This window comes from Tympanuchus pallidicinctus, unplaced genomic scaffold (genome assembly GCF_026119805.1).
Source record: "Tympanuchus pallidicinctus isolate F22 unplaced genomic scaffold, pur_lepc_1.0 scaffold15, whole genome shotgun sequence".
Taxonomy (NCBI): Eukaryota; Metazoa; Chordata; class Aves; order Galliformes; family Phasianidae; genus Tympanuchus; species Tympanuchus pallidicinctus.
The window spans coordinates 9423921-9436963 of record NW_026294669.1 but is presented as its reverse complement, the minus strand read 5'-3'; the positions used below and the strand labels follow the sequence as shown (position 1 = coordinate 9436963).

Here is a 13043-nt window from a genome sequence, read left to right as displayed (position 1 = left end):
ATGGATAGTGATAGGACAAGGGGGAATGGTTTTAAACTAAGACAGGGGAGGTTTAGGTTAGATATTGGGAGGAAGTTTTTCACGCAAAGGGTGGTGAAGCACTGGAACATGTTGCCAAAGGAGACTGTGCTCCATCCCTGGAGGCTTTCAAGACCAGGCTGGATGTGGCCCTGGGCATCCTGGTCTGGTGGTTGGTGACCTGCACATAGCAGAGGGTTGAAACTGGATGATCATTGCGGTCCTTTTCAACCCGTGCCATTCTATGATTCTGTGATTCTATGATATCAAGCATTTGAGTTGTCTAAAAGCAACACTTGCATTATGGGACCATTTCAAATGTTTTATCTCAGTATTTTACCAACATTTTGTTGCATATAAACCTATTTTTAAAATTTGTTGCCCTACAATAAAGTTCAAATCACAGTTTCTCCTGTATATGAGTAAGGTGACATTAGTGGGTTTACAGAGGCCTTTAGAATAACGCATGTGAACACAGGCAAAAATCCTAATGTGTATATAAATAATTCACTTGTTGGTTCAGTGCATGTAATTGAGTCAGTAATATTACCCTCCATAAGCGCAGCCTGCAAGGTCAGGCTTTGCATAGCCAAGCCCCAAGAAAGGTCTGGCTTGTGTCACCGAATGACATATGGCTTGAGACATTTGGGCATCTTTTCTTCGAGTCTGCTTCAGAGCACAGCCACATGCAAAAGTCCAGGTTCCTCTCGTGTCCCAGCCTTTGCTGAGGGAGGGAGGGAAACTTTGAGATTGACATGAGAAAAACAAGCAGAATCAAACTTGTCGTGTCATTGCATTTCAAATGGAGCTTGGATGGGAGAGAAAAATTGCAGAATTTGTGAAAAGCCAGAGGAACGGAGACGGGAGGTGTGCCTGACCTGTCAGTAGATGCGCACACGTGTCTGCCTGATGTGGTTGCCTGCATTAGCATGCAGCTGACACAATAGAAATGAGTTTGTGCTGCAGAACAATGAGTGCACGCTCTATTAGGAAGCAGCCTGCTTTATTAAAGTGTTTTGTTCAGTGCATCAAGGTTGTTTTTTCCAGGCAGCATAGGTAACTCCTCGTGACATGAGTGTGATTTGGAACTAAGCAGAGAAAGGAGAATGCAGCCTGTTTTTGCCTCCCCCGATGTGATATTAGCTCTGCACTGAATAAAAGGTGTTTGTGACTCATTCCTATCAGGGAACTGAAAGTGCAGCCATCGTATTACATGTGTCAACCTGACAGCTTTTTGGTGGCTGTTTTTCCCATGGCGAGGATGAGAATTTGGGTTTGTCAATGCCCACACACCAAAGTGGAGTTCAGTGCTCACCATATTGACTTAGAAATAGATACTATGAGGGGAGAGAACTCTTGTACAATTTCATTTCTTACAATTTTAGTGAAGCACAGGAACAGGTGGTGGATGCCCTGTCCCTGGAGATGTCCAAGATCAGGCTGGAGAGGGCTCTGTGCACTGATGGAGCTGAAGGTGTCCCTTTTCATTGCAGGGGGGTTGAACCAGGTGGCCTTTAAGGGTGCCTTTTCACTCAAATGATTCTGTGATGCGGTGACTGCCAGCAGGAGAGGAGGAAACCCCCAGCACAGCCCGGGCTGTGTGGCCATGCCAGTGCAGAAATGTCAGTCAGCTCAGTGGTGTGTATGCTCCCCTCTGCAGCTGGTAACTGGGTCACTGGGTCATTTAACCATTGCAAATTTAGTTTTCTTACAGCAGCATGTAAATGTGGGACAAGAGATGGCATATCAGAGCACAAAGCAGAATCCGATTTGTGTGCTAGGACATGGACATGAAATAAGGAGATTATGAGGGACTGGGAATAGTGAAGGGAGGGGGGAGCTGCCGCTTGCCCCTGCTTGGCATCCAGAGTGGGAGTGGGTGCCCAAGTCCTGCTCCTTGGGGTCTGGCACGCTGGGGCTCCAGAAGAGCAGGCAAAGATCAAAAGACAGTTCTCTGTTTTTTTGTTTTTGTCTTGTATCTTGGCCCATCTCATGGTGTGGAGGCTTGATTTTTAGAGGAAGGGGGATTGGATGGGGAGAGGGAACGGTTTGGCAACATTAAATAAAGAATTCACTAGAAAGATTTCAGGATTTGGCCGAATTTTTAATAGTAGAAATAAATTGGCAGATGTTGACTACAGAGGCAATATCTCATATGGCTGCTGTGTTCCTGGAGATCTGCTACATACCAGAAATCAATACAATTTTATAGCATTGAGATTTCTGGTGGGGATATAGCTCTACACCAAATCTCTCATTGTAAGTCATTATTAAAATATATTTAGCTTGAATCGTGTGTGGCCTGCAAATAGTCAGAAATCAAAAATGCTCTATTTCTAAATCTCTGTTCTGATTATAGATAACCTGAGTTGAATTTCATTCAGAGGAACACATTTTTGAAATGCCCCCCCTATGAATTCCTTCTGATGAGCATGAAAGATGCTAGTCCTGACTGAAACTATTCTAAAATGTATGAATGTATGAATGTTTAAATGGAAAAAAGAAAGTTTATTTCCTCCAAGAGAATGAAAGCTGCTTTTATTTTCCCTCTTTACAAACACTAGCTGTTTGTTAGAAAAGATTTTCATCTTTGAAAGTTTTAGGGAGGATAAAGCCCTTAGTCCATTTTGCTCTCATAGCATCTCTGAAGAATTAATTTGGTGGATAAGCTGTATGGACAATCTGTGTCATGGAAATGAGAGTGGTGAAAAATAGGTTTATAAATCTGCTAAGATTCAGAGAACAGTTTCTACTCACTTGAAACAAATTCAAATGTGTAAACCATGAGGGAGAGCTGAATTAATGTTGATGTGAGATTCGGAATCCAGGGGGACCATCCCTCTGACCCACTCCTAAGGATGCTGAGCTGGAACACAGAGAGGAAGTTCCTTCAGTGTTAATTGAGTCTGGGAGGCTGCCTTGTTCTTGTAGATAGTAGAGGGGCATTTGCCATCATATCAGCCGAGCCCGAGAGAGCAAGGAAGGGGGACTGAGGTTGTCTTAGTGATGGGCAGGTGCTGTGTTACCAGTCCTGCTCACAGGGAACCTTCCCCTTTCACCAAATGGAAATGTCCACATTGTCGACAAAACAGAGGTGCTGACATTTTCTTCTCATCATGTTCCATCTTCAACAGTCAGCGTACCAAAGTGTGAGGTTTCCTATGGGACGAAAGACCAATTTTCTAATCTTTGCTGCAAGCCAGATTTGCGTGGGCAAGCAGAAAGGACTCAGGGGAGCACCAATGGACTCTCTGCTTCTTTCTGGGTCTAGGGAGCATGCAGGCAATGCTGGCCTGTAGCACCAGCTCAGCAGCATCACAGGATGTTGTGCCCTCCCTCAGAGCATCCCCACTCCTCTCCCACTGATGCAGCATAGCCTGTCAGGAGACAACCTGTGTTTCAAAGGAGCAGCAGCAAAACTTTAATTAGGTCTCTGCATCCCTCCTGAGGCAGCAGCAGTGCAGTGACCCTGTAGAAAGGCCGTGGCACACCTTTCTGCATGTTTTTCCTGCTTATGTTCTTCAGAAACATCGGTTTGCTTTTCAGAGGCAGCTTTTAACTTATGGAAAAATAGAGTTTGTTGCAAAGCATCAGATCCTGTGATGAATTCCTGTGCCTTTTCACAGTGGCCTGTGTTGCATGTAGTAATATGTTTGTCACATACTAACAGATAAAAGTAAAACAAAAAAGTAGAGCTGTTAGGTGATGCTTGTATAAGACTGTGCTGTGTCCAGCCTGCCTGGTCTCCACATTTGGCTCTTCAGGAACTTGTAAACTGAAAGCTCTGGGGAATTTAAGACAAAGTTTTGCTGTATTTTCTCATGTTAAACATAATCATGTTCTGTAAACAAGCCCACCTTGCCCAAGGTGTACTTCAGGAAAGATGTTACAACCGATCTTTACATCAGTGGAAAGAGGGGCACAACTAAGACATGGGCACTGGCTCTGGGGGAAGAAATGCCTTGGTATCTTATTTAAAGCAGGTTTCATAAAAACCAAGGTGCTGGAAACAAAGGGCAGTTTACTGAATTCATGTCCCCTCAAAGCTTTGTTCTGCCTCCGTTTTCATGACAGCAGCGCTGCCAGTTGTATTTGGTACTGACTTTTCCCAGTGCTGCTGACAGTCTAAAGCCATTTAATACTGTTGTCCCTGTTTCTTTGAAATCTCCAAATTGTGAACATGATATTAAACCCAGAATGCCTGAAGTTATTTCAACTCAGAAGACTGGCAGGACTTGATTAAGCTGTCGTGATTGCACTCATGTCTGCAGGGCTCAGAAGAGGCATGAGCTGAGCTGCTGGGGTGGAAAACAATCCTGTACTCTCCCAGCTTGCTGCTCACCTGTGGGTGCCACACATGTCTTTTCTCCAATCTCTTTTCCTTTTTGCTGCTATCACATAGAAGTAATGGGGCTTTACTATGGACCCTTCAGGCTTATTGATGATGTTTATCATCAGAATAGCTTTCAGAACACTGCATTTCACTGCTGATGGTTTGCCTTTTTCAGCTTTCTTTGCATCTGTGCAGAAGAAAATGCTTTTCTCACCTCTGGAAAGCCTCTGTAACTTTATGATCACTTCAGCAGCTCTCATTCATATGCTCCCCTAATTACTCAAGTCATTTTGCAGTAATAATACTGTTCTACTGGTTCCCTCATGGTTCTGCATAATGCTAAATAATATCAGATATTGTTAAAAATTATTTGATTTCATGTCTGCCCCCACAACTAGTTTACAGTGTCATTTGCCATGTTGCCTTCATTGTTCTGCTGCCCTTGCAGGAATGTCCTCACTCCCACGTACCTGTGCCTGTGCAGGAATGTTCTCAAAGACAAAGGTTCAGACTTTTCCTTTGGATATTATCAAAGATCAAATGCTAAGGCAAAACCTGGCCAATAATCATCAATGTCAGATATCTTCCCTCATTCTTGTACATCCTTCCATCCATAAAATATTGAAACAGCAAGGAGAGCATTTCATCATCTCACTTTAATATGCAGTTCAGATACAGTTCTCCCAGAACATCAGTAGGTTGGCAGGAAAAGAGGAAAATATTTGTAACGATATTTATTGGTGTTTCCTACCTATCTGTTGTATTTCCTATTCATGCCCCTGTCAGCACAAAAAGCTCTTTCATATCAAGTAAACAGCCTTTTTATATAAAGTGTCAAAGAGAGGTATAACCACTGGCTTTACATATTTACTGAGGTTGAATATGATGTGTGATACTCGATGGCATTTAAAACACTATTTTGCTATGTGCTTCACTTGCATTTCATTGAGTAATAGCTGAGATCACATTGGAATGCGTTAGTATGATTGTAGTAATAACTTTCTATACCTGATGTGTGACTGCACTCCTGATTAGGATTAACAGTATGTGAATAAAATTTACCATAAGCAACATTTTTTTTAATATAATGTAAGCCCTTAATATGAAATAGGACAAAAGTAGAATTCTTGTGGCTGATTTATTTCCAACTGCTAATTCTAATCTTTTTTAATTGTTTAAAGGTATTAGGTAATTTTTAGACCTTCTATCTATGTTTCATCATTTGATGTAATGTGTCAATGTCATTATTTTGAATTCAAGTAGTAAATTCGTCTCAGTTTGTATGTAAATCCTCAGGGAAAATAATAAATAAAAAAATAATAATACAAGGAAAAGTATCTGATTCTTGGTGATAGTGAGGATGGTGTGTGATATATTGCTTTCTGGGAACAGGTTCTTTCTCATTCATGCTGAAAAACCCCTTACACTTAAATAACGTCTAGGAAGAAAAGAACTACTGGAGGAGTAAAGTAGTAATTAGCATCAGTGTGGTATTAGATTTGGCCTCCTAGCCATCTAAAATGGAAGCAAACTTTGCTTTTCCCATATCTGTAGTTGTTCCTGATAGGAGCTAAGTTTCTAATATCAGTGTGAAGAGTAAGAATGGATCAGTAGGTACAGGTGCTCAGCCTGAAAACGTTTGAGGAAAAATCATTTAAAGTAGTGTCAAATCTCCTTGATCACACAGCGTGATAGAAGATGCAGAAGGATTTTGCAACAGGCTTCAAGGATGGAGGTGGGGGGTTTCTATGCTGTGCTGAAGTGTAGGTGGCTTTCTGGGCGGTCTCATGCCTCGAGTATGTTGGCAATTAGGCTGCAGTTCTGTGAATAGAAGTAATTTTGTTGAAATTGTAAAGATGTTGATATCCGGACACAAATTTGTACATGCTTGCATTCATAAACTCAACTGAGGCACTCGTTCAAGTTATAATAAAAGAAGATTGAGATCAGTTGTCATGTTTAAGGCAAGACCAGTATGCTAAAGTTGGTGATGGAAACCTCATTAATCTGGGTGGTTTTGAAAAAAAGTCTAAAGTATCCATTCTAGTATATAGTAGGAAACAGCCCTGTCCTAATAAAGCAAGTGGCAAACAAGCTCAGAGAGATATTCTGCCTTTAATTTCTGCAACTGTGGTTCCTAGTAGGTCTGTTTTGAATTAGAGCAATAGAAGACAAGGAAGAACATTGGTCTTTATTTGATTACGTGAAACTCAAACTGAATAAAAGCACATCTTACATTAGATCACCGTATGCACTTAGCCTTTGCCCTCTTGAGGGAGGAGGGATTTTGACGAAGATGGATGCTTCTCTAAACCCAGATTTATTTATCAAAGGAATGCTTCACAGTGGTCACTCAGTTCAGTTTTAAAATATCAAATTACTAAAGATCTAATTCCCCAACAAAAGCCTGTCTCTGACATCCTTTAACCTAAACAGAAAACTGGAGCAACTTTTAACAGTGGCCTGAGCAGAGAATCTGATAGCAGTGACTGAACTTAATAATTAAGAATAACAATACTTTATAAGGATAAAGAAGAAATGCAGAGTCAGGTCCATAATGATTATTTTGTCAGTGTGAATCATGCTGTGGTTTCTGTGGGTAGGAGTGCAACTTGCTCTCCTGTGTGCACCAGAGGTACAATGTCTCCAGAACTTTGTTCTGAGCCCTTCACCATTTTTATCTCTTTTTCCATCTTAAGTAAACGAGCTGGCAAGCACCTCTGAATTGTGGTCAGGATTGTGATGGGGTTTTGTTAGTCCATTTCTTTCCCACAGTTATGTTTTTTATTTGCAAGAAGCAGAAGAGAGATTAAAGCCTTCCAGTTCTACCTAAAATGAATATCACATACTATAGCTGTTTCCATTCTGAAACTTGAAGGTCTAGCAACACAGGGAACTCAGGATGTAAACATGAAAGCATGAAGCAGGCAGGTAGTGCAGAAATATCCTACCAACTAGGATGAAGCTCTCAAGTTTAATGTAGTTTTAATACAGCTCCTATAAGAAATAGTTGTATATTAAAATGTTTGATATGCATAAAACTTCTGATATTATTTATATGCACTTGAAGCAAATAAGCAGAACAAACAAAAACAGAAAAACAAAAACCACATAACTAACCTCTAGCTTATTTGGCATGTTCCATCTTTATATCTCATCTGACAATAGATGACAGTCCTTTCATGAGTACATCAAGCCCAGGAGGTCAAGGCAATTGTGGTTAACTCCCAGCTGTGGTTGTTTATCTGAAGTGTATCTAAGCCTCTTGAATCTGCACCACTGAGCTGGAAATCTCTCAGCACCGACCCTTCCTTCTGGAAGGGCAGAGATGAAGTCATTAGCGCTTTTTCTGAGGTTAACTACACCTGTTTTTAAAACCCAGAGACTTAGCTGGGAATCCAGTGGAGAAACACAGGAAAGAAGGTGGGCTAAGATTCCACCAAACTCCAAATATGCTGAGAGTTCTTGTCCAGTACAGGAGTGTTCCAGGCTGTACTAATTTTGGCCAAAATTAGGTATGAATGCTTTGCAGATGCATTGCCATGTGTAAACAATGCCTGGCAGTTCCCTGGGGAAACACAGTATGCATCTCCATCCACATCCAGCTTGCTTCCTGGTAGAAAATGCCCTTTGCCTTTGGAGAATGTGTGATATAAAGGAACTACTGCAGAACCACTGCATCATTTAGTGTCTGTGTATTGTGGCCAGAGCCTCGAGGCTAATCTGCATTGTCTTGATTTTTCCCAATAATCTGGAGCTCTGCCTGTACCCTTTTCACCATCCAGGATGCTTATATCTCATCATTATATTAGTGAAATCACCACACTTCAACTCACATGTTGGAGTCAGTGAAGTCTCAGTAGTTTTCAGCTGAGTTTAAAATAAGTGTGGTAGGTGCTAGATAAATACAGAAAGTTTGTCATAGAATCATAGAATATTCTGAGTTGAAAAGGAACTACTGGTATCATCAGTTGGTACAGCGCTTCTACAGAGATGTTTGTCTCTCAAATCTGTGCCATAAGAGAGTGAATTTGTTTAAAAGAAAACTAAATGTTATGCAGAAAAGCAAGGGACAGCCTTCTCCCTAAGGAACTGAACTTATATTTAAGCTGTTGCAGTGGTAATGTGTGAAAAAGCCAAAAGCAGAGTAGACTTGGACAAATAGTGCAAGTTTTGGCATTTGCTCCAAATATTACTGGAAGAGGATCATTCAGAAAGGATGCTGTTAAGTGAAAGTGGACCTTAACTCAGATTATAGTAAATGGAATTTTTTTTACAAATTCTCAGCTGAAGAGGTTTCCAAAAATGGTTATTAAAACATAAAAGTTTTGCCACTGTTAACAACCTACCCATTATAGCAGTGACCTAAAAGCGAGGGAATAAAAATTTACTGTTGGTAACAAAACTGTCTAGAATATGTTCTTCACAGTCCAAAAGGAGAAATGCAAATACCATGTATTTATAGTCAGCCCTCAGAAACTGGGAAAATGAACAGTGAATGAGCTGTTTTCTTTCTGCTTTTTATAAATGGAAATATTTTTCCCAATTAAACAGTTGGAGGCCAGCAATTTCATTTTCATATTCAATATTTTCTTGAGTAACAGTTATTGACTGCAGCAAGGTGTTATCTCTGTAAGAACAACAGGACTTGATTTTTGGCTCTTATGTTTGACAGTGTTCCTTTAATGCTCAGAAGTACATGTGTGCCCACAGTTCCGAAATTTATTTTAAGTATAAATTTCAAGTTAATGCATTTTTAAATTGAGGCGAATTCTCAGTAGGATTTCAAAAAGGAAAGTGCTAAAATTCTGCTTCTATTGAAAGGGAGATTAAAATTCCCAGTGGGAGCAGTTGGAGGGCAAGGCTGAGCACTGCTGAAAATCCCACCCAGCACTGGAAACTCCCTTAAGCTGATATCTTTGTCTCTCCTTATTAAGTATTAACCACCGCAGAGGTATTGGCCTCAATTTGTATGAAGAAACTTTTTTGGTGACAGCAAGAACTGACTGTGTTTAACACCTGGCAATGGAGAAGATGATCTGCACTCTTGTTACGTTTCTGCTATTGTTTATGAGATGCTTGGGTGTATTCAGTGTTGTTTTCTGCAAGCATGAAAGAGAGAGGGGAGGGTTAATCAGATAATTTTAAAGCTGTGCTATGTTTGATACAATAGAATTCACTTCTTCCTCCAGTCTAGCATGTCTTGAATACATCACGTGGTTTCTGTGTTCTTCATTTCACTCTGTAAATTAGGGGTGAAAGGTCTCATATTTTAAAGGCAGTGGCTATGAGGTAAACCTACTGAGAATGGTGAAGTGTTCAAATTCTTATGTAATAGAGGGCAGGTACATGGCTCAGGCAGACTGGAAATGATGTCGCACAAAGCAAGCTGAGCATTGCACATGTGTAGCTGCAAGGTAATCAAAGAGACTTACTCCATTTAAAGATATGATGCACAACAACAGACAAGTGGAAAAATATAGAAGGAACATGAAGGAGGTCTTGCAAGTTATCTCATGAAAGCTGCTGAGAGGGAAATGCTTTTTGAGACTGAGATATCTGGCTAAGATGATTTCATGCTGTAACGTGATAGCTGTTGGGAGACCTTGGCATGGAGCTTGTAGCCAAGCGTCATGTGAGGCACTGTTGGCTTCTGGGGATAAGATCCCCTTGCTTCGTTACATTATCAGTGAGAAATTCCAGGGGACTTGGAAATAAACAAGTGCACAGTCCTGCTGCTGTGCCTGGAAGGACTGGGCTGGGGTGGTGTGTTTCAAACAAGAAATTATTTCATGCCTACTCAAGGATTAGTCTCCATGGCTTTATACATTCTCCTTCCGCAGATGTCAATGCCAGTAGGAATTACTCCTATTGTTTTAAAGCTCTATTAATCACTTGCTCTTGTGCCTTTGAAAGTAAGGGGTTTACTTGCCACAGTTGTATTACTCATACTCTGTTTTTTGCTTTGTTTTCTGGTAGAATACATACACCAATGCAGACAAGCTTTTAGAGGCTGCAGAGCAGTTGGCTCAGACTGGGGAATGTGACCCTGAAGAGATCTATAAAGCAGCCCGGCATCTGGAAGTGCGGATTCAGGACTTTGTCCGGAGGGTGGAACAGAGGAAGCTTCTCTTGGACATGTCAGTCTCCTTCCATACACACACCAAAGAGGTAAGATGTGCATGAGGGAATTTTTCTGCGTTTTGCACTGTGCTTCAGGAGGCTGACTCTGGGCACAAACTAAAAACCCAGGTGACAGAAAAAGTCTTTGTCCTGCCAGACTTCTAGTAGTTTGCTTGATGCATATGATGAGCTGTTTTAAACAGAAAACAAGATGTGAATGAAAAGATATGAACAGTATATTACACTAAAAAGGGACAGAATAACAAACGAATCAAATGGTGCTTAATTCACAACTAGAATGTATTGTTACAAAGCAGAAATTTGCTTATAGGCACATCAGTTGATGTTCACACTGCGCACATGCTCGTAGTGTGATAGGTATCCTTAGAGAGACTTCTTTTAATGTAATGTTAATTAATGTAGCCATTATTATTAAGTGTTACTGGAAGTCTTACATTTTTTAATGAGACAGATTTCACTTTTCAAAATTACGGGTAAAGAGCAAACTGCCACATATTAACATGGTGAATCAGTGAGGACCTGAATAAATGCAGTTTAGTGTAATTGAAAAATACCCAGAGATAAGGCCGTCTCACCAGAGATACAGTGGACAGGCCGTCAGATGGGAGGCCACTGGGGATGTAATTAAAGCATACTTCGCATTTTTTCTGCAGACCAAAGGCCATTCAGTGATGAGTGACTTTTAAAGACAGGCTTTCTGCTGAGATGGAATTAGTTAGAATGGTTGTTTTCATGCCCTGTAGCATCTGTTTGCAGCAGTACATTAAATCAGAAAGATGCTCTCAGAATCCGAAAGCTTTACGCTTTGTTTGTTGATTTACAAGTTTCAAATGAGTTGCATGCAGCCAGCGTCAGTGTGTTAGGGAGCACCCTTAAATAGAGCGTGTATGCACGTGTGTTCCTTCTGTGTTTATTGAATAGTATCTTAAAAGTGTCCAGTCCATATATGCCCATTCTGATGACCAGTGTAATTAATGTCAGTGTCTTCTGTCATTCTAATGACCAGTTTTAGAAGCACTCCCAAATATACCCTACTATTGACCAATGTCATTAGAATGACCAGTGTCATTAGAATGGGTATATTTGAGAGTGCTTCTTTTCCTTATTCTTGTCCAGACCAGTGTTCATCATTAACACATTCAGCACTTCTGCTCATCAAACATTGTATAAACACAATGGTTTGGTGGTGATAGAGTGGTGGAGGGGGAGAAAGCAGCACTATGCCTGTTAAAGCTATTAATACATGAAGGTATACATTTTCATAGCATCTTAGAATGATTGTTCTGCTTCTGTTACGTATAAAAAAAACCCAAAACTAGTTACTTTAAGCTTGTGAATAGTGCTATTGTTTCCCAGGTAGTTCACACACTTGCAGCTATACGGGTTTGCCACAGGGGAAACTTAATTAGTTATTTCCTCAGTCAAATTATTTCATAACAGTTTCCTACTGTGATTAACCTCGCTTCACCTATGCAGCTGGTGACTAGTAACACTAAAATAGACATGACTCTAGGAAGCTATTAATGTAATGTTTTCTATCATTTAAATTTCTTCTGATGATTACTGGTACTGAGTTGCCTAATGTGGGTTTAGGAACTAGAGCTTCTCTGTATGGTTTTTGATTGCTGTGCAGTACACTCACCTCTGCTTTTCTTCAACCAGAATGGAACTAGCCAGCCTTACTCACCTCGTTTCAGTGAGCCCCCTTCTGGTATATAAAAATGCAGATGTACGAAAATGCCAACATTTATAAACTGGTAACAAATCCAGTCTTTTGTAACAGCATCAGTGCTGTTTACTAGGTACTGAGAGTGAGCCCTAAATCTCTTCCTCATTGTCATTCACCCATTGGACAGATGGACACTGTGATGTATCTTTGGAAAGCCCAGTAAGTATCTGCAGTCATTTAGGGAGTTCTGGACTGAACAGATTCCTCTGGGTACCTAAGCTCTTTCACTACAGAGAGACAGATGGGCAAGCTGTGGCATAAAAGTGGGACATGAGCAAAGTCAGGCTAGACCCAGAGGTCTACATTCACCTGGCCAGATAACAGCTGTTTGGTTGGGTGCAAAGAGGCTGCAAAAATTATTGCACTTTCCAGCAGCTCCTCCAGTGTGGGAGGAGGCACAGTAGCTCTGCAAGAGAAGGGAAGTTCTCACATCATCACCCCTTCCACTCATGGGAAGGCCAAACACTGTTTTTTGGCATATTCACCATTTTTCATTGTGTGTCACTACCTGCCTCCTTCAGTGATGCGTTCCTGCATCTTGAGAGCACTGGTGAGAGTCACACAGTCCAAAACCTCAGCCAAAAATAATGTGAGGAGATTGCTGTGATTTTAGTATTTGTCTGCCAGCTGTGGGGATCCCCACAGACAAAGTGAGGTCATTGAAGGCTGATGGAGAGACCTGGCGAAAAGGGCAAACCATTACAAGAGAGTCTTAGAACACGTTTGGATCTGTGCTTGTCTTTTTTACAGCAATAGATTGGCTGTTGTAGAAATGACTCATTACTTGGCCTTGCTTGGACCTTCATGTACATTGTAAAA

General features: G+C 40.9%; 1 protein-coding gene across 10 annotated transcripts in view; it reads left to right on the top strand.

Annotated features, from left to right (window-relative positions):
• Positions 1-13043, top strand: part of KALRN (kalirin RhoGEF kinase) — a 445988-nt gene that overhangs the window by 257976 nt on the left and 174969 nt on the right. For all 10 annotated transcript variants that reach the window (XM_052676088.1, XM_052676076.1, XM_052676075.1 and 7 more), the window contains one exon: positions 10331-10522. In XM_052676088.1, the coding sequence (XP_052532048.1) occupies positions 10331-10522 (192 nt within the window). The remainder of the gene's footprint in view (positions 1-10330; positions 10523-13043) is intronic.